The sequence below is a fragment of the Heterodontus francisci genome, chromosome 4 (assembly GCF_036365525.1).
Source record: "Heterodontus francisci isolate sHetFra1 chromosome 4, sHetFra1.hap1, whole genome shotgun sequence".
Taxonomy (NCBI): domain Eukaryota; kingdom Metazoa; phylum Chordata; class Chondrichthyes; order Heterodontiformes; family Heterodontidae; genus Heterodontus; species Heterodontus francisci.
Window position 1 is genome coordinate 16,753,611 of NC_090374.1, and position 21,563 is coordinate 16,775,173.

The window sequence follows — 21,563 nt, forward strand, 5'->3', positions numbered from 1 at the left end:
GCATCGGTCTTCACAAAAGAGGGGGGCATTGCAGACATTGTAGTTAAGGAGGAAGGGTGTGAAGTATTGGATGTGATAAACATAGGGAGAGAGGAAGTATTAATGGGATTAGCATCCTCTAAAGTTGACAAATCACCAGGGCCGGATAAAACGTATCCTCGGCTGTTGAAAGAAGCAAGAAAGGAAATAGCAAAGGGTCTGACCATCATTTTCCAGTTCTCAGTAGGTACAGGTGTGGTGCCTGAGAATTGGAGAATTACTAAAGTTGTACCTCTGTTTAAAAAGGGAGCGATGGACAGACCAAACAATTACAGGCCAGTCAGTCTAACCTCAGTAGTGGGCAAATTATTGGAATCTATTCTGAGAGATAGGACAAACTGTCACTTAGATTGGCACAGGTTAGTCAAGGATAGTCATGGATTTGGTAAGGGAAGATATTGTTTGACCAACTTGATCGAATTTTTTGAAGAGGTAACAAGGAAGATAGATGAGGAATAAAAACAAGAAATGTTGGAAATATTCAGCAGATCTGGCAGCATCTGTGGAGAGAGAAGCAGAGTTGACATTTCAGGTCAGTGACCCTTCATCAGAACTGGCAGAGGCTAGAAATGTAATAGGATTTAAACAAGAAAAGCGGGGGTGGGGCAAAAGATAACAAGAGAAGGTACTGATAGGACAAGGTCACTGAGAATAACTGACTAGAAGATCATGGAGGAGCAAAGGCAAACAGTATGCTAATGGTGTGGTGAAAGACAAAGTTAGTACAGAGAGGGTGTTAATTGACAGAAAACTGAACAGCCAGGCCCCAAGCACAAGCATGAAAAAAAAAACAGCGGGTAGGCACTGTGGAAACAAACTAAAACTAAAATAAAATAAACACACAAAAAAGAAAAAAAAACTAAAAATAAAAAAGGGGGGCCTGTCATGCTCTGAAATTATTGAACTCAATATTCAGTCCGGCAGGCGTGCCTAATCGGTCAATGAGATGCTGTTCCTCGAGCTTGTGTTGATGTTCACTCGAACACTGCAGCAATCCCATGACAGAGATGTGGGCATGAGAGAGGAGGGGGGTGCGTTGAAATGGAAAACAACCAGAAGCTCAGGGTCATGCTTTTGGACTGAGTGGATGTGTTCCGCAAAGCAGTCACCCAGTCGGTGTTTGGTCTCCCCAATGTACAGACAACCACATTGTGAGCAGCGAATACAGTATACTAAACTGAAAAAAGTACAAGTAAATCGCTGCTTCACCTGAAAGGAGTGTTTGGGGCCTTGGATAGTGAGGAGGGAGGAGGTAAATGGGCAGATATTACACCTCCTGCGATTGCAGGGGAAGGTGCCATGGGAAGAGAACGAGGTGATGGGGTTAATGGAGGGGTGGAGCAGGGTGTCGCAGAGGGACCAATCCCTTCGGAATGCTGACAGGGGAGGGGAGGGGAAGATGTGTTTGGCAGTGGCCTCACGCTGGAGGTGGCAGGAATGGCGGAGGATAATCCTTTGGATGTGGAGGCTGGTGGGGTGGAAAGTGAGGACAAGGGGAACCCTGTCGCGGTTCTGGGAGGGAGGGAGGGGAAGGCATGAGGGTAGAGGTGCGGGAAATGGGCCGGACACGGTTGAGGGCCTTGTCAACCACAGTGAAGGGGAATCCTTGGTTGAGGATAAAGGATGACATATCTGAAGAGCTGTCATGGAAAGTTTCATCATCAGAGCAGATGTGTCGGAGACTGGGAGAATGGAATAAACATAGAAACATAGAAAATAGGAGCAGGACTAGGCCATTCAGCCCTTTGAGCCTGCTCCACCATTCATTATGATCATGGCTGATCATCCACTCAGAAACCTGTTCCCGCTTTCGTCCCAAACCCTTTGATCCCTTTCGACCCAAGAGCTATAACGAACTCCTTCTTGAAAACATACAATGTTTTGGTCTCAACTGCTTTCTGTGGTAGCGAATTCCACAGGCTCACCACTCTCTGGGTGAAGAAATTTCTCCTCATCTCAGTCCTGAAAGGTATACCCCGTATTCCTTAGACTATGACCCCTCTTTCTGAATTCCCCCACCATCGGGAACATCCTTCCTGCATCTACCCTGTCAAGTCCTGTTAGAATTTTATAGGTTTCTATGAGATCCCCCCCTCACTCTTCTGAACTCCAGTGAATATAATCCTAACCGACTCAATCTCTCCTCATACGTCTGTCCCGCCATCCCAGGAATCAGTCTGGTACACCTTCGCTGCACTCTCTCTCTATAGCAAGACCACCCTTCCTCAGATAAGGCCAGATAAGGAGACCAAAACTGCACAAATATTCCAGGTGTGGCCTCACCAAGGCCCTGTATAATTGCAGCAAGACATCCCTGCTTCTGTACTCAAATCCTCTCGCTATGAAGGCCAACATACCATTTGCCTTTTTGACTGCCTATTGGACCTGCATGCAAACCTTTAGCCACTGTTGTACGAGAACACCCAGGTCTGGCTGCATATTCCCCTCTCTGTTTATAGCCTTTCAGATAATAATCTGCCTTCCTGTTTTTGCTACCAAAGTGGATAACCTCACATTTATCCACATTAAACTGCATCTGCCATGCATTAGCCCACTTACTCAACTTGTCCAAATCACCCTGAAGCCTCTCTGCATCCTCCTCACAACTCACCCTCCCAGCCAGTTTTGTGTCATCTGCAAATTTGGACATATTACATTTAGTTCCCTCATCTAAATCATTAATATACATTGTGAATAGCTGGGGTCCTAGCACCAATCCCTGCGGTACCCCACTAGTCACTGCCTGCCATTTGGAAAAAGACCCATTTATCCCTACTCTTTGTTTCCTGTCCGCCAACCAATTTTCTATCCATCACAATACACTACCCCCAATCCCATGCACTTTAATTTTACACGCTAATCACTTATGTGGGACTTTGTCGAAAGCCTTCCGAAAGTCCAAATCAACCACATCCACTGGCTCCCCCTCATCAACTCTACTAGTTACAGCCTCAAAGAATTCTAGTAGATTTGTCAAGCATGATTTCCCTTTCGTAAATCCATGCTGACTCTGCCCGATTCTCCCACTGTTCTCTAAGTGCCTTGCTATAATATCTTTGATAATGGACTCCAGAGTTTTCCCCAGTACCGACGTCAGGATGACTTGTCTATAATTCCCTGCTTTCTTTCTACCTGCCTTTTTAAATAGTGGGGTTACATTAGCTACCCTCCAATCTGTAGGAACTGTTCCAGAGTCTATAGAATCTTGGAAGATGACCACCAATACATCCACTATTTCCAGGGCCACTTCCTTGAGTACTCTGGGATGCAGACCATCAGGCCCTGGCAATTTATTGGTCTTCAATCCCATCAATTTCCCCAACACCATTTCTCCACTAATACTGATTTCCTTCAGTTCCTCTCTCTCACTCAGCCCTGTGTTCCCCAACATTTCTGGTATGATATTTGTGCCCTCCTTTGTGAAGACAGAACCAAAGTATGCATTTAGTTGGTCAGCCATTTCTTTGTTTCTCATAATAAATACCCCTGTTTCTGACTGTAAGGGACCTACATTTGTCTTCACCAATCTTTTTCTCTTCACATACCTATAGAACCTTTTACAGTCAGTTTTTATGTTCCCCGCAAGCTTGCTCTTGTACTCTATTTTCCCCTTATTAAATCAATCCCTTGGTCTTCCTTTGCTGAATTCTAAACTGCTCCCAATCCTCAGGTCTGTTGTTGTTCCTGGCAAATGTATATGCCTCTTCCTTGGATCTAATGCTATCTCTAATTTCCCTTGTAAACCATCGTTTGGCTACCTTTCCAGTTTTACTTTTGTGCCAGACAGGGATAAACAATTGTTGCAGTTCATCCATGCACTCTTTAAATGTTTGCCATTGTCTATCCACCGTCATCCCTTCAAGTAGCGTTTCCCAATCTGTCATAGCCACCTCGCGCCTCATACCTTCGTAGTTTCCTTTACAAAGATTCAGGACCCTAGCCTCAGAATCAACTACGTCACTCTCCATCTTGATGAAGAATTCTATCATATTATGGTTGTTCATCCCCAAGGGGTCTCGCACCACTAGATTGTCCATTATTCCTCTCTCATTACATAATACCCTGTCTAGGATGGCCTGTTCTCTCGTTGGCTCAACGTATTGGTCCAGAAAACCATCCCGTATACACTCCAAGAATTTCTGCTCTGCGGTAATGTGATTAATTTGATTTGCCCAATCTATATGCAGATTAAAGTCGCCCATAATTACAGATGTTCCTTTATCGCATGCGTCTCTAATTTCCTGCTTAATGCTATCCCCTACATCACCACTACAGTTTGGGGGGGGTCTATGTACAACCCCCACTAACGTTTGTTGCCCCTTCGTGTTTCTCAGCTCTACCCATACAGATTCCATATTGTCAGAGCTAATATCCTTCCTCACTATTGCGTTAATTTCCTCTTTAACCAGCAATGCAACTCCATCGTCCTTACAGGAGGCAGTGTTTGAAGTGTAGTCAAGGTAGCTGCGGGAGTTGGTGGGCTTATAATGAATATTAGTAGACAGCCTATCCCCAGAGATGGAGACAGAGAAGTTGAGGAAGGGATGGACCATGTAAAGGTGAGAGAAAGGTGGAAATTAGAAGCAAAGTTGATAAAGTTTTCCAGTTCCAGGCGGGAGCAGGAAATGGCACCAATAGAGCCATCAATGTACCGGAAAAAAAGAGTTGGGGGAGGGGGCCTGAGTAGGACTGGAACAAGGAGTGTTCGACATCTCCCACAAAAAGATAGGCATAACTGGGACCCATGCGGGTACCCATAGCAACACCTTTTAGTAGATAGATGAGGATACTGCAGTTGATGTGGTCAACATGGATTTTAGCAAGGCTTTTGACAAGGTCCCACATGGCAGACTGATTTAAAAAATAAAAATCCCATGGGATCCAGGGAAATGCAGCAAAGTGGATACAGAATTTGCTCAGTGGCAGGAAACAAAGGTTAATTCTTGACGGCTGTTTTAGTGATTGGAGGGCTGTTTCCAGTGGCATTCCGCTGGGCTCAGTACTGTGTCCCCTGCTTTTTGTGGTATATATTAACAATTTGGACGTAAATGTAGGGGGCATGATCTGGACGTTTGCGGACGACACAAAGATTGGTCGTGTGGTAGATAGCGAGGAGGATAGCTGTAGGCTGTAGAAAGATATTGATGGTCTGCTCAAATGGGCAGAAAAATGGCAAATGGAATTCAATTTGGAGATGTGTGAGGTGATGCATTTTCTGGAGGTCAAAAAAGGCAAGGGGATACACGATTAATGGAAAAATACAGAGAAGTGTAGAGGAACTGAGGACCTTGGAGTGCATGTCCACAGATCCCTGAAGGTAGTAGGACAGGTCAATAAGGTGGTTAAGAAGGCATATGAAATCCTTTCCTTTATTAGCTAAGGTATAGAATACAAGAGCAGGAAGGTTATGCTGCAATTGTATAACTCATTGGTTAGGCCACAACTTGAGTACTGTGTGCCGTTCTGGTCACCTCATTACAGAAAGGATGTAATTGCACTTGGGAGGGTACAGAGGAGATTTACGAGGATGTTGCCAGGACTGGAAAAATGCAGCTATGAGGGAAGATTGGATAAGCTGGGGTTGTTCTCCTTGGAACAGAGAAGGCTGAGGGAGATCTGATTGAAATGTACAAAATTTTGAGGGGCCTGGATAGAGTGGAGGTGAAGGGTCTATTCACCTTAGCAGAGAGGTCAGTGATGAGGGGGCATAGATTTTAAGTGTGGTAGAAAGATTAGAGAGGAGATGAGGATAAACTTTTTCAGCCAAAGGGTGGTGATGGTCTGCAACTCACTACCTGAAAGGGTAGTTGAGGCAGAGACCCTCAACTCATTCAAAAGGAGTCCGGATAGGCACCTCAAGTACCTTAAGCTGCAGGGCTACGGACCAAATGCTGGAAGGTGGGATTAGAATAGGTGGATCGTTTTTCGGCCGGCACAGACAGAAGTGCCTTAAACTTTCTATTATACTATGAGTCACTGACATTGCAAGACAATTATTTTTCAGTTCCACATAAACATAATTGCATAGTTACAGATCACAAACAAAAATCATGAGATGTGATGCAACAAGTTGTAAATCTATACTGGCATTAATATTTTACCACAGTAATCTTGTTGGGCAGGAATTTTGTCCTTGCTGTAACTTCAGTAGCTAAAATTTAATTATATAGTTGGTTTAATTTTGTCATCCATTAACAGTTGTCGAAGTTCCCCATCTCCCTGCACGTGCTGAACTGTCTACAATTACACCCACCCAGCAACCCTCAGTTATGTGATAATTGTTAAACCTGCGCAGCCAAACTATCAGGGCAGGAAGGCAGAGGAGATGGAGGTGGGGATGGGTGGCAGGCAAGGTTTGATTAAGCAAAATGGACACAGACTAGATTTATTCGACATTCTTTGAGAACTCAAACATTCAAGATGGTTCAGTTCCTGGAATGCGTCTCACCTCAGAACTTCAGCACATCTTCTGAATTTTTTTTTCAATTTGTCCCTGAGGCATGAGCATCACCGGTAAAGAAAGCATTTGTTGCCCATCCCGAATTTTCCTCGAGAAGGTGGTGGCGAGCTGCCTTCTTGAACTGCTGCAGTCAATGTGATATAGGTGCACCCACAGTGCCGTTAGCGAGGGAGGTCCAGGTTTTTGAACCAGCAAAAGTGAAGGAACGGCGATGTTGTTCCAAGTCAGGATGGTGTGTGGCTTGGAGGGGAACTTGCAGGTAGTAAAATTACAAAGCGGTTGCTGCCCTTGCCCTTCCAGGTGGTAGAGGTCGCAGGTTTGGAAGCTGCTGTCGAAGGAGACTTAGCAAGTTGCTGCAATGTATCTTGTAGGTGATAGAAACTGCTGCCACTGTGCACCAGTGATGGAGGGAGTGTATGTTTAAGGTGGTGCATGGGGTGCCGATCAAGCCGGCTGCTTTGTCTAGATGGTGTCGAGTGTCTGGAGTGTTGTTGGAGCTACATTCATCCAAGGCAAGTGGAGAGTATTCCATCACACTCCTGACTTGTGCCTTGTAGACGGCAGACAGGCTTTGTGGAGTCAGGAGGTGAGTTACCCTCTGCAGAATGCCCAGCCTCTGACTTACTATTGTAGCCACAATATTTACATGACTGATCCAGTTCAGTTTCTGGTCAATGTTAAATCCCAGGATGTATATGGTGGGGCATTCAACAATGGTAATGCCGTTGAGTTGCACAGTCATTTATGCATTGATGGACACCTAAAACCAGTTTGAACTAACAAAAATAGAATAAATGCATCATGAAGTTCCTGGTCTTTGAACAAGTTACACTTTGAAAACACACACAGATTAATTTTCAAAATCTATGAAGTATCCTTTCTTGATGTTGGGTTACATTCGTCACTACGACTGAGGATTACTGCGACAAAACGTGTACAAGTGACATTTAGAAAATAAATGCAAAGACAAATTTACTTGGCTGAAACTTCAATGTCCGAAGAAGCCACTCTGACATTTGGGTATTTTATTTTCAAGAAGTCATTTTGTATGTAGGTTCATAACTATATCTTAAACCAACAGTAATTTGTTTATTATAATAAAAACAAGAAATGCTGGAATCACTCAGCAGGTCTGGCAGCATCTGTGAAAAGAGAAGCAGAGTTAACGTTTCGGGTCAGTGACCCTTTTTTCGGATTTCCAGCATCCGCAGTATTTTGCTTTTAGTTTAGTAATTTGTTTAGAGTAGCTAGGATGTTTCACATGATTAAGCTTTGAAATGCGAAGAGCATTTCACTGGGTAAGAATACTTCGCCAGTAGTACATAAACTGACTTCCATCCATTATGTTCCTTTTATCCGGTGAATTATTCAGCCTCGGACATTAAAATCCCCAAGGGACAAAAACGTTCTATCAAACTGTTAGTGTCAGAATACACAGATAAATCCTTAAATGGCTCTGAATTCCCCCTGCCCATTTTTGGGGACATGGGTATAACAACTTGCATTTATAAAGAAAATACAATCTGAAGGCCCTTCACAGAAGCATAATCAGACAATAATGAACACTAAGCCAAAGGAGAAGATATTAGTGGAAGTGGGGTGGGGTGGGGGTGACCAAAGGTGAGAGAGAGAGTGGTTTTAAAGTGGGTCTTGAAGGAGTTGACAGGAGTGGAGAGTCTGAGGGAGGGAATTCCAGCCTATGGTCTCGACAACTGAAGCCATGGCTGTTAATGGTGCCGGGAAAGGAATGGGACTTGCACAAGGGACCAAAGTTGGAGGAATGCAGAGTTCAGAGGGTTGTAGATAGTTACAAAGATTGAGGGGTTGAGCCAATAGAAACACTGATCTACATTAGCTCCAAGTCCCCTAAAGCCTCAGTTGTTAAATTTTTATCTATGAATTCAGGAGTGATGGGTGAACGGATTGGTGCAGGATCGGATACCGCATAGCTCTGAATTACCTACCAGAAAAGCACTGGAATTATTGAGTTTGGAGACGACAGAGCAATGGATAAAGGGCAGAAGCAGAAGTAGGTGGTCTTTGTGATGACAATATTTTTACAACCAAGGTGGGAGTAATGCAATGTTAATTCAGTCCCACAGGATATTAGTAAAGTTTCCCAACTACTGGAAATTAGCCAAATTAAACATTATTTATCTCCCAGAATAAAGCATGCCAAACCAGGTTTCTTTAAACAACAACAAAATTAACTATTTATTAATCAACCAAGTTTTAGATGATAATGAGATAAATTTTTATGTATGAAAAGATTTTATAACTCCTTAATCTTCCTAACCCTCATGCACAAAATACATTCAAAAACCAAATGGTTAACCGGGGAAAATGGAGAAATTGATTTTACAATGGTTTCTTAGGGTGGCGCAGTGGTTAGCACCGCAGCCTCACAGCTCCAGCGACCCAGCTTCAATTCTGGGTACTGCCCGTCAGGAGTTTGCAAGTTCTCCCTGTGTCTGCGTGGGTTTCCTCCGGGTGCTCCGGTTTCCTCCCACATACCAAAGACTTGCAGGTTGATAGGTAAATTGCCCATTATAAATTGCCCCTAGTATAGGTAGGTGGTAGGGAAATATAGGGACAGGTGGGGATGTGGTAGGAATATCGAATTAGTGTAGGATTAGTATAAATGGGTGGTTGATGGTCGGCACAGACTCGGTGGGCCGAAGGGCCTGTTTCAGTGCTGTATCTCTAAATCTAAATCTTAGCAATAATAAAATAACTGGGTTGTAACTTCTGGTCAGATATTTCCGGATCAGTGAGGTGTCCCAGAGTCGAGTAGTTAGATGCCACTCCAAGTCTCTCCAGGTGAGACTGATGAGCAGTTTGTGATGGGTAGGCATTCAAGGCAATTCATCTGCAGCAGTCATCACACAGGTCTGTCAGCAACAGGTTGCAGCAACAGATATACTTAAGTTTTGAAATCGCAGTCTAATAGTAGAACTTCCTGAGGTTTCAGGATTTTCCAAAAACCCAAAAGGCAACAGGACTCACTCTTGAGGCAGGAATTCTTGAGACCGGAGGCAACAGCAACTTGAAACACCTGAAACACAAGGCTTCCTTTCTCCAAAGCAGTATTCTCCAGAGTGTAGCAACTCCTCTTTTCCTGGGTCTTTTCTCTCTTCAGGCAGGTCAAAACCACACTTCAAATGTAGTATTTCTTTATAATAGATGAAAAGCTTCTGTTGCAGAGAGAGTAGGTCTTTTTTTCTGGTCTATCAGCAAATCACAGCTACAGTTCACTGCTAGCTACTTGCCCAGTGCCCTGGTCTCTTTCACTGCAGAACTGAAACTGAAACTCTCCAACAATCCAAGTCACAAGACTGTCATAAATCTTTCTGGTTGCTTAGCCTGGTCTTCCAGTCAGCACTCTTCAAACACCAAGCCTCTGCAGTCACTGTTCACAGAAAGTCCTTTTTCTCAGTCTTAAAGGCACACAGGCCTCTTAAGTCTTTTTTTAAAAAAAACTCTCGTGACAACATGAGGCCAGAAACAGCTCAGGATCCAATAGAACACCTATTAAGGCTTAGAGATTGAGGAGGGAGAGCATGAAAATCTTCTCATACAGAGGTTTAAGAGATTGCGGACTGTAGTACCAGAGTTGAAGGACAGACCACATCAAAATTTAAGAATAAGCCATATAGGTGGCTGTTGAAAATGGAATGAAGGGAAATGGGAACAGAGCAGGAACATGGGATTAGGATAATCAACATGGATTGTTTGGGTTGAAAAGCCTATCCATGCTGTAATTTCTAGGTAAGTGCCTGCTTCCAAATTGCTGGTTAATGTTCAATTACAGATATTTTGAAACAAATTTTCAGTGAAATCAGGAGATACAATGTCTTCTAACGCTAAGAGCACACAAGGGGGTTTGCTAGAATTAACACCTGCTGTAACCAGCAATGCAAACGTGTACAACAGTGACAAGGAGATGGACATTTAGGACTATCGAGTCAAGAAATGCCCTGGCACTTGTCCCACCTCCTCCTACTTGCTCTTCTATGATTTGTCTTTTGGATGAAACATTAAACTGAAGTTCTGTCTACTTGCTCAAATGTTTGCAAGTCATTTTATGGCATTTCTGCAGAAGAGAGGGAGCACTCGCATTGCCCTAACCTAGATTCCTTAACCAACCTCATTAAAAATATACCACTGTTTGTAGTACCCGACTACTCACAAATTGGCTGCTGCTGTACTTGTCCACAGAAAAGGTGACTAGATTTCGGGAACAATTCATTGGATGTCCCCAAGGACACAAAAGGTCACTATGTAAATTCAAGTTTGTACTTAGAATTTATCCATTTTCCTCTGATTTGCAAGCTACTGCTGATGTAATGTCCATTTAACTGTTCCAAACACCAGGTGTTCTTTTTGGACTAATCCTTAGGAGCACTTTTTCTGGTATAAATTCCACAACTAGCTGCTCAATCCTAAGACTGGGACTCAATATACCTTTTATGATTCTCCGTGCCTTGGTCCTTATTGAGATCATCACTATGATACATTTAATCTTAGTTCAGGATATTTCAATGCTATTGACGAGTTAAATATAGTCTTAAATGTTTGGCTTAAGTACTCGAATGAATGTTATTTCAGAGCATGACAGGGCCCCACTTTTTATTTTCAGTTATTTTTTCTTTTTATTTTATTTATGCTGGTTTAATCATTCATTTTTCCTACCATGTGCCTCCCCACTGTTTTTTTCATGTTTGTCCTTTGGGCCAGGGCTGTTCATTTTTCTGTCCATTGACGCCCTCTCTGCACTAACGCTTGGTCTTTCAACACACCAATAACATACCGTTTGCCTTTGCTCCATGACCTTCTGATCAGTTATTCTCTGTAACCCCCTGTCCTATCAACACCTTTACTTTTGTTATCTCTTGCCCCACCCCTGCTTTATTTGCTTAAGACCTATTCCATTTCTAAACTTTGCCAGTTCTGGTGAAGGGTCACTGACCTGAAACATTCTCTCTACACAGATGCTGCCAGACATGAATATTTCCAGCATTTGTTTTTATCGTGAATGAATGTTGCTGCAATAGTGATTACTGTGCATCACAGAATCGTTACAGCCCATCGAGTTCATGCCTGCTCTCTGCAAGAGAATTTTACCTAGTCCCACTCCTGTAGTTTTATCCCACAGACCTCAAATTATTTCCCTGCAAGGATTTATCTGAGTCTCTTCAGAAAGCCACAACTGAATTTGCCTCCATCACACTCTTAATGTATTCCAGATCCTAACTAATCACTGCATAAAAAAGGTTTTTCCTTATGTCGCCTTTGCTTTTTTTTGCCAATCACCTGAAATCTGTGCCCACCAATGCAAACAGTTTCTACCTCCGCATCATGATTTTGAACACCCCTCCCAAATTTCTCCCTAACCTACTCTACTCTAAGGAGAGCAACTTCCAGCTTCTCCAATCTCTCCAACATACCTCAAGTCTCAGTAGTGTGGTGTTCACTTTTGTTTTTACAATTCATATTTTTGCTGGCTCTCCACCACCATTCTAAATATTGTAACTACTGCTGTGCAATTCAAAAAGTTAAGAGGGAACCAAAATAAAATCAGACACGGCAAGTACACCGCCTTGAGTTTTCCAGGCAATGAATCCTATAAATTAAGAAAAGTATTAGATAAAAACTGTAAGCTTATCAAGCTTAATCTCTCACAGACCATGTGTAATTTTCTCATCATGGACCCTACTCAATTTATTTTATCTCAATGGAGATGACTAACCACAAATCAATCTGAATGGAGATAAAGTGGTAATGTTTCTCCAACCTCCTCCCTGAAGTAATTTAACAAATCTCCAGCATATCAAGCATCGACAATCTTGACCACAGTCCCAACAGTTTAGGAACAAAGTTTCATGGAGCGTTTGATCAGGAATACATTAAACAGCATGTACCTTGGTGCATGAAGAGTTCTCGACGTTGAGCTTACATTGGGAGCAAAGCAAGCTTATGAACTAAAGCAATTTATTCCTGGTCTCAAGGTACAAGTTGGGTTAGATGATAATGAGCACCACTGACATGGAGAGCTGCTCTTTTTCTGGTTATGGGTCAGTTCCTAAAACACGTTAATTATCCAGCATATCTTCTGGAGAAGACATTGAAGATATTATCCACCCAGAAATAACTGCTAGGGGAAATAACAAATATTTATGTTCATCTAAAATATCACTATTTTAGAGGAGGTGTTAACTCATTTTAATTTGAACGCAATAGCTTTTGTTGGGAGTCTATTCTATACATCCATTTACCTTTGGGATAGTGGCAAAGAATCTACTCTATTCAGTTTCTGATGATCACTCATTTTATACTTGCATCCTCTAGTTTTGGACTTGCATTTTGTTGAATAACCTGCTTTTCCATCATCCAATTCCTTTTTTAAAATATTTGTTCATGGGACATGGGTATCACTGGCTTGGACAGCATATATTTCCCATCCCTAATTGCCCTTAAGGTGGTAGTGAGCTGCCTTCTTGAACCGCTGCTTTCCTTAGGGTGTTGGTACACCCATAGTGCTGTTAGGAAGCGAGTTCCAGGCTTTTGACCCAGCGACAGTGAAGGAACGGCAATATAGTTCCAAGTCAGGATGGTGTGTGGCTTGGAGGGGAACCTGCAGGTGCTGGTGTTCCCCTGCATCTGCTGCCCTTACCCTTCTAGGAGGTCAGGGTCACGGGTTTGGAAGGTGCTGTCGAAGGAGCCTTCGTGCGTTGCTGCAGTGCGTCTTGTAGAAGGTATACACTGCTGCCACTGTGCGTTGGTGGTTGAGGGAGTGAATGTTTGTGAATGGGGTGCCAATCAAGCAGGCTGCTTTGTCTTGGATGGTGTCGAGCTTCTTGAGTGTTCTAAGAGTTGCACTCATCCAGGCAAGTGGAGAGGATTTCATCACACCTCTGACTTGTGCCTTGTAGATGGTGGACAGGGTAGTCAGGAAGTGAGTTATTTGCCACAGGATTCCTAGCCTCTGACCTGCTCTTGTCGCCATGGTATTTATATGGCTACTCCAGTTCAGTTTCTGGTCAATGGTAAGCCCCAGGATGTTGATGGTGGGGGAATTCAGCGATTGTAATGCCATTGAATGTCAAGGGGAGATGGTTAGATTCTCTCTTGTTTGAGATGGTCATTGCCTGGCACTTGTGCGATGCCAATGTTACTTGCCACTTAACAGCCCAAGCCTGGATATTGTCCAGGTCTTGCTGCATTTCTACACCGAATGCTTCAGTATCTGAGTCGTCACGAATATTGCTGAACAATTGTGTAATCATCAGCAAAGATCCCCACTTCGGACCTTATGATTGAAGGAAGGCCATTGATGAAGCAACTGAAGATGATTGGGTCTAGGACACTACCCTGAGGAACTCCTGCAGTGATGTCCTGGAGCTCAGATGATTGACCTCCAACAAACACAACCATCTTCCTTTGCGCTAGGGATGACTCCAGCCAACGGAGAGTTTTCCCGGATTTCGACTGACTCCAGTTTTGCTAGGGCTCCTTGATGCCATACTCAGTCAAATGCTGCCTTGATATCAAGGGCAGTCACTCTCACCTTTGGAGTTCAGCTCTTTTGTCCATGTTTGAACCAAGGCTGTAATGAGGTCAGGAGCGGAGTGGCCCTGTCGGAACCCAAACTGAGTGTCTCTGAGCAGGATATTGCTAAGCAAATGCTGCTTGATAGCACTGTCGACGACACCTTCCATTACTTCACTGATGATCGAGATAATTATCTGAAGAGAGAAAATTTGCAGGACAGGGAGAAAGTGGGGGAGTGGGTCTAGGTGAGTTGCTGTTGCAGTGAGCCAGCACAGATGCGACAGGCCGAATGGCCTCCTTCTGTCTGTAACCATTTTATGATTCCATGAAGTACCAGACAGGGACGTTTCAGACGAGCATGTTCAATGATTAAATTATGCTACGTGGCAATTGTGTTCAAAGAGCACTGTGGCTCATGTCTCCACCTAGCCTCAAGCCACAAGAATTAAGAACCATCCTTGTCAAACTACTTGAACCTTCGCAAACGCATCCTTTTCAAGGTAGTACCTCAAAGTGCACACTACATACTAAATTTAGCCCTAAAATACCCAGTTCTGTGAGTCAACCGCTTAGATGTATTCTAATCCTTCATCCGGCTCATACTTTCAACAAATGATAACCACAAAACATAATTTCAAACTTGCAATACAACTGCACCTTGTAAAAATAAAATAGCAGAGCTCATAAAAAGGTTCAAATCTTACCTTTCAACTGTTTCACAGAAGAGAACAATGACCTCTTGCTGTACATAATATTCTTTTGGAGATTTCACCGGTACCATCGCAGAGACATAACTGAAAGACAAGTCAAAATAATCAGAGCACAGGTTCCACATCAAATCACAAAGACAAGATATTAGTCGGTTAAAGAAAAAGTAGATAAAATCATATATGATCGAGGTTATGGTATTGAATTTCCTTCTTACATCCATCACCACTGCACATTTTAAGTAAATTTAACTTTGTTTTTTTAAAGACCAAAAGGAAGAGTAAGGCAGACTACTGGTACAGATGCATTAGAAAGTAAGCCAATTACAGGGATGAAACATCAACCTTTGGAGCATTAGGTTTAGTTGGCAGATGGAAGATCTTTCATAAAACAGGAGTGTTTGTGGGCAATTTGAGAGAACCTGATTTCCTCCAGGTGAATAGGGAGGTACTATGGTTGCTACCAATACTTAGTTCAAAAGGGTTTTGGATCTCTGTGTAGCTTTCTTTTATAGTGAAATATGTAAATTTGGAACACCCAAGGGCTTGCACCTGGTGTCTTGATTTGCAGGTGTACTTATTTTCAAAATGGTCATTGTATGTCAACACCCCACTCCCGCCCCAACACAAACCATGATTTCAGTGCCCGATTCCTGACTTCCTTCCCTTCCGACTAGCAGTTCGCATCTTTTGTGCAAGTTGAGATATCTTTACTCAGCATCCATAGTAGGGAAGAAACCCGTGTATTGCTGTGAAAGCATTCAATTGCAGAGATTAAGGGGTTTCACGTCTGCTGTACATGTTGGGGAAAGTCAGGACACAAGTTTTTTTTTACCCACTGCAACTTGACAAAACACCGGCACACTGGTAAGTAAGTTGAAAATGACTTGCCGCATTGAAGGCTGTCCATAGTTTGTAATAGGAGAGCGTCCCTGGTTTCAAGGGGCAGTTTACATCTATTATAATGCAAGTTATTTGGGACTGTCTGTTTTTTGCATTTTTTTTTGGGTTGTGCCCATTTGTAGAGGTTTAACTGTACTTCCATACTCATTTGGTTTAATTTCAGTTGGCTAGATTGTCGAAGTCTGACAGCATCAATGAGGACTAAATCCCATGACAAAGTGAAGTAAAAGATTGTTTCAATTCTGACTCTCGACATAATCATGCTATTAAAGACGTTCTAGAGGACAAAAAAAGGAAACCACTGCACATTTTTAAATACTGCATATACTCGGAATATCTAATCTAAATCGGCCAAGTACATGACTGATACTTTGCTGACACAAATCAATCAAACCACAAGTTCTTAAGTTCTCACTGAAGCAGTCAACTGCTGACCTTCAGATTTAAGTTGACTTTTTATAAATATTATTGGGTTCGTAGATGATTTAGAGTAGTTTACAGATCATCTGTTAAAATCAAACAACTGGGTTTCCCAATGAACTTATCCAATGAGTCCATTGAACCATCTGGACCAGGAAGGTGGCAGAACTGTTCCATTTCAGGTGGGAAACTTAGCAACCCTCAGCAGGAAGATGGGGTGGGCAAGGGGGTTTGAAAGGAAAGAAACCGGGGTTTTTGCTTCTGATTCCTACCAAACACCTCTTCAAAAATGCATCCATGTGTTGGCAGCATCAGGCTCAGTTGTGATGTCCCCATTGACGTTTTTTAAAAAATTCATTCATGGGATTTGGGTGTCACTGGCCAGGCCAGCATTTATTGCCCATCCCTAACATGCCAACATTCACTACAAAGGCTCGCAGGTGGATAATGGCCCCTTCATGGTAACCAGAGACATCAACAACAAAGCAGGAAGCCATTCAGCCCATTGTGTTTGTGCAAGCTTAGATACAACAACCTCAGTGCTCTGTCCTCTCCCCAGAGCCCTGCATCTTTCTCTGATTCAAATCTTAATCTGCTTTTCCAATAAAAGAACCACATCCTGTAGCAAATCATTTCATGCTGCAACAATCATATGCATAATTTCACTTAACTTTTCACTCTCAGTGGTAATTTAAAATTGGTGGCCCTTTCTAACTAACTAAGGAAATAGTCTTGTTCCATCAAAATCATACGGAACATCCCTCTTATCATCTGCTGCTCCAATGGAAATATCCCCACTCTCTCAAGTCTTGCAGTGGAAGTATAATTTCCCAGCCCTGGCATTATCCGGATGAATCTATGCTGCATGCACTCTATGACTTTAATGCTCTCTCTATAAAGGAGCACCCAAATGCTAGCTACAATTTTATCACTTCGCTCTTATACTTTGTCCGTTTTGTAACCACAAAATGCTTTAGCTCTCGTGCAACTCAGTTTCAGCAAATTATTTACTTGAACATTTAGCGAAATCCTTTAGCACTTTCCACTCAAAAGGCATTACCCCATTCTTCTCCACAAGAAACTGCATTTGCCATGTCTTGCCATTTCCTTAAACTGTCTGAAGGCACTCTAAAATCTAACTTACTCTTTGCCTTGGCACAATAATTATGTATCAGTCCGAACTATCTATAGGTATAGAATAAAAACAGACCCCGCACTGACTCCTGAGATACACCATTTCCAATCCAAGCAACATCACTGACCAATTTTTGTTTCTCACCCATTAACCAACTTCCATTCCATACTGCTACATTTACTTTTTTTTTTACTATTCACCTGAAATTTTGTAAAGGCACCTTGTTAAACACCTCCTGAAAATCTACATACACTCCACATACACTGCATCCCCTTTCTCCATCTTTTCTTCAAGAAACTGTTCAATTCATCAAACACAATTTGCCTTACAGATACTGCATCTTAGCCTAAGGTTGATATGAGAAAATTAGAATGGTAGAATGGGAGGAAGAAGTATTTCATCGTTAAGATACAGCAGCTTACACCCAAAAAGTAGCACAGACGTGATTCTGATAATGGCACATTTATCAAGATTGCATTACCATAGTTCAAATTCTGCAAACAAGTCATCAAATTGTTTGAGGGACTCCTTCATTTTGTCAGTATAGACATTCAAGTCTCTCAGGCACTGATCACGGATAACATTTCGGACTTCTTCTAAGCTGCGGGTTAAGTCTTTGGCCAAAGGACGCATTGCCATGCTCTCTATTTCACGGTTCATGATAATTGAACCAGCAGCTAAACACTGGATTTAAAAGAAATGAACAATAAGACACTTTCCATAATATTGTGAGCACAAAATTACACGCAGCTTCAATTGAAAATTCACTGCTGACTGTAGTTTCTGTCATTCTATTACTTACTTGTAGATATCCATCGTAGTCTTCAGATCTATTTCCTTTCCTAACCAGAAACTTGAAACGCCATATCACAACCACACTGGAACTGATACGTACCCGGCAGATTAATCACATTAAAATGCATTAACAGATCAATTTTGGAAATCTATTCCATTTATAACTTGCTCTGTATTCTAAAGTTGTACTTTATTAATTCAAGGTAATATAACAATAAGGAACGGCCAGGGGGGGAGGGAGGGGAAGGAGAAGAGATGGAAGGAAGTTTACTTGTATATTCAGAGGCCAGTCATTTTCAGTGACTATTATTCTGATTAGAAGACTATTTCATCATGTAGAGTCAGTATTCAGTCATCACCAATTATTTATCTGTTGACTTAGTCACTAATGAGGATACATGTTGATACTTTCCGAGACAAACTGTTGTTGGATGTATGGACCAAGATAATCAGCAAATGTTTTAGTGAGATTTAATGACCAAGACATGAACATCAGGAAATACTGACCTCGGCTCCAAACCAAAGCTGTCCTCCCAGATTATCATGCCGTATTTCCTCCGGAAACTTCACACAGAAATCTCGGTTTGCCCGTTCATTTGGGATGCATTCCTGCATGATCTGGTTGATTATATTTAACACATTATCCTATTTTTTTTGAAACAAAAAAAAAAGAGAGCATTCCAGGGTGTATTAACCTGCTTTAAAGTTGATAAAACGATCCTCCAAAATGGAAGCACATCAAATTTTATTGGACAACATATATGACACAACTTGCTCTTCATTGTATCCTTCTGATTTTTACATATTACAATATGGCCTGCAATTCACCAGTCAATAAGATAATTGGTCTTCAGCTCGTTACATTGCACACTTGGTGTCGGTGCAGCTTGATCTTTACTATTGTGGGGACACAACTTAAAAAGACCATGGGAAAAAAAGCAAATATAGCACTGGGGTTCATTTCCAGAGGGATTGAATTACAAGGCAATGAAGTCTTGTTTAAATTCTACAGAACCTTGGTTAGACCAGACTTGGAGTGCGGTCAACAGTTCTCGTCTCCATACTATAAAAAAAGATATAGAGGTACTGAAAAAAGTGCAAAAATTTACAAGGACGATTTCAGAACTGAGGTTATACCAATCAGAAAAGACCGAACAGGTCTTTCTGTAGAATCAAGAATACTGAGGGGTGACCTAATAGAGGCTTCAAGATAATGAAAAGATTTGATAGGGTAAATGGAGAAAAGATGTATCCACTTACAGACGAGACTAGAACTAGGGGTTATAAATACAGGATAGTTACTAAAAAAAAAATCCAATAAGGAATTCAGGGGAAACTTCTTTACCCAGAGTGTGGTTAGAATGTGGGACTTGACTGAAGGGAGTATTTAAGATGAACAACATAGATGCATTCATGGGAAAACTAGAAAAGCACATGAAGGAAAAAGATAAAGGAGGATACGTTGATGGGTTTAGATGAAGAGGAAGAGACCTGATAAAAATTTGGCCATTGGGCCAAATCTGTTTCTGTGCTGAAAGTACTTCGTAATATCAAACCGATCATGTGATTGTGTCACTTGGAATTCAGTGAAACATTCTGGCAATCATAAAAGCATATTTTGAGCCACATCACACAAGCGTGAAATGCAGATCTGATACCGTAGAAGTTGAAACAATTCAGGTGACTAAAAGATGACAGAGAGAGCAAACCAGTATAACTTAATAGTGTTTGATTCAGATGAAATTTACTTCATATCTTACTGATACCAATACATTAAATAAGTATAGTAACAGCTTTAATCCACAACTGTGCAATACAATGCTATTAATTACACTGATAGCTTGGCGTCCTAGCTTGGGAAGAGGCTTCTTGAATGATGCAGGTGACGTGCTCATAAGAATGAACATCTCAGGGCCTGTCGTATTGTCTAGACTTCTAAAACTTCCCTTCCAACCACCCCCCAATACCACTGCCCAGCCCCATGACCTCTACACTGAAGGAGAGGACAACTGCTGTATCATAGAATCACATCACCTTGAAGTTCTCCTCAAAATCACACACCATCCTGACTTGGAAATATATTGCCACTGCTGTCGTCAAAATCCTACAATTCCCTATCTAACAGGATTACTGGAGTACGATTACCACAAAGCATTACCTTAGCAGAGGGGTCAGTGACAAGGTGGCTTAGATTTAAGGCTGCGTTTGCTGACAACACAACCACTAGGTGGCGCAGTTGTTGCACATGTGCAGATGCAGGCTCTTCAACTGGAACGTCAGTGTCTGCGATGTTCAGGCAGCTGCCAGGATTAAAGATGGTGCTGCTCAATTTATCACTGGAAATGCTTATGGCTTGATCGTTCCAGGAAACTAACCTTACTTTAGATTGGATGGAAGCCCAGTAATATGCTATCTATTTATAGGATACTAACTGTAATCCTCAGATCCATTTAATATTCCAGTAATCCTCAAATACAAAAGGAATTTTATGATTGAATTTCCATTGGAAGATAGTAAATTGGCACCCCGATCGATGGAAAAGAAAATCGGACAGGGTATAAAATGTGCTGCCAATCCGTTATTGTGATTCATTTATATGACGAACCAGGACTGATTTCACCTAAACGCAGCTACTAGCTCCCGCCCCACCGGCCGTTCTGCCCGCTCGGCAACTTGCTTTCTCTCTATCCTCCCCACCGGCCACTCCCCTCCCCCAACCCGTTCCCCTCTGCCGCTCTCTCCTGACCTCGCTGCCCCCACCCCCCGCCCCACCCCATTTCCTTGGCAGATTGTTCCCTGCTCGGGCCACTCGGCTCTCCGGTTGGTCGCTCGCTCGCTCCCTCCCTGCTCCCCTCCCCCCCCACCCCTGAAGCTGCTAGCTCTGGGCTGCACCGCTTCCATCCTGTCGGCCACTCGCTCCCACCTTTGATCGTTCTCCACGCGCCGCCTGAAGAAGCAAGGCTGGCTGCAAAGGGGTGACGTAGGAGCGAGTGGCCGAGAGAAGGGAAGCAGCGTGGCCTAGAGCTAGCGGCTGGATGGGGAGGGGGTGGGAGCAGGGAGCGAGCAGCCGGAAAGTGGGGTGACGGGGGGAGTGGGGAAGGGGGGAGCGAGCAGCTGGAGAGCGGGGTGGCGAGAAGCATGGAATAATCAACCAGGGGAGTGGTGGGGGGGGGAGCAGCGAGGTCTGGAGCGAGCAGCTGAGGAGAGGTAGCGTCGAGGCCTGGAGTGAGTTGCCGAGGGGGGAGAGCTCCAGCCTCAAAGTCTCCCATTCAGCTGCTTCCTCCAGCCGAGTGGGGTGCTGGATACCTGATGAAGCTTTATCGTGCATGTGTGAAAATTGACCAGGCGTGGATACGCAATGACGTTGGCGCTGCATAATTATGTCATCCTGCGCATGCGCCACTTAGTCCTGGCAAGATTTAGCTGCGCATGTGCACAGCTTGGAGCACTCTGATGACATCAGCGGGCCAGTGCATTTTCAGGAGTCATTTTGTAGATTGAAAGGGATTGGTTGAAAGACTAGAGGGGAGATGAGGAAAATCTTTTTCACCCA

General features: G+C 42.9%; 1 protein-coding gene across 1 annotated transcript in view; it reads right to left on the reverse strand.

Moving 5' to 3' along the window:
* zfyve28 (zinc finger, FYVE domain containing 28) overlaps window positions 1-21,563 on the reverse strand; it is a 294,791-nt gene that overhangs the window by 114,869 nt on the left and 158,359 nt on the right. The window contains exons 3-5 of the mRNA XM_068029222.1: window positions 18,518-18,655; window positions 17,697-17,899; window positions 14,755-14,844 (exon numbers count right to left, since the gene is read on the reverse strand). Of these exons, the coding sequence (XP_067885323.1) occupies window positions 14,755-14,844; window positions 17,697-17,899; window positions 18,518-18,655 (431 nt within the window). The remainder of the gene's footprint in view (window positions 1-14,754; window positions 14,845-17,696; window positions 17,900-18,517; window positions 18,656-21,563) is intronic.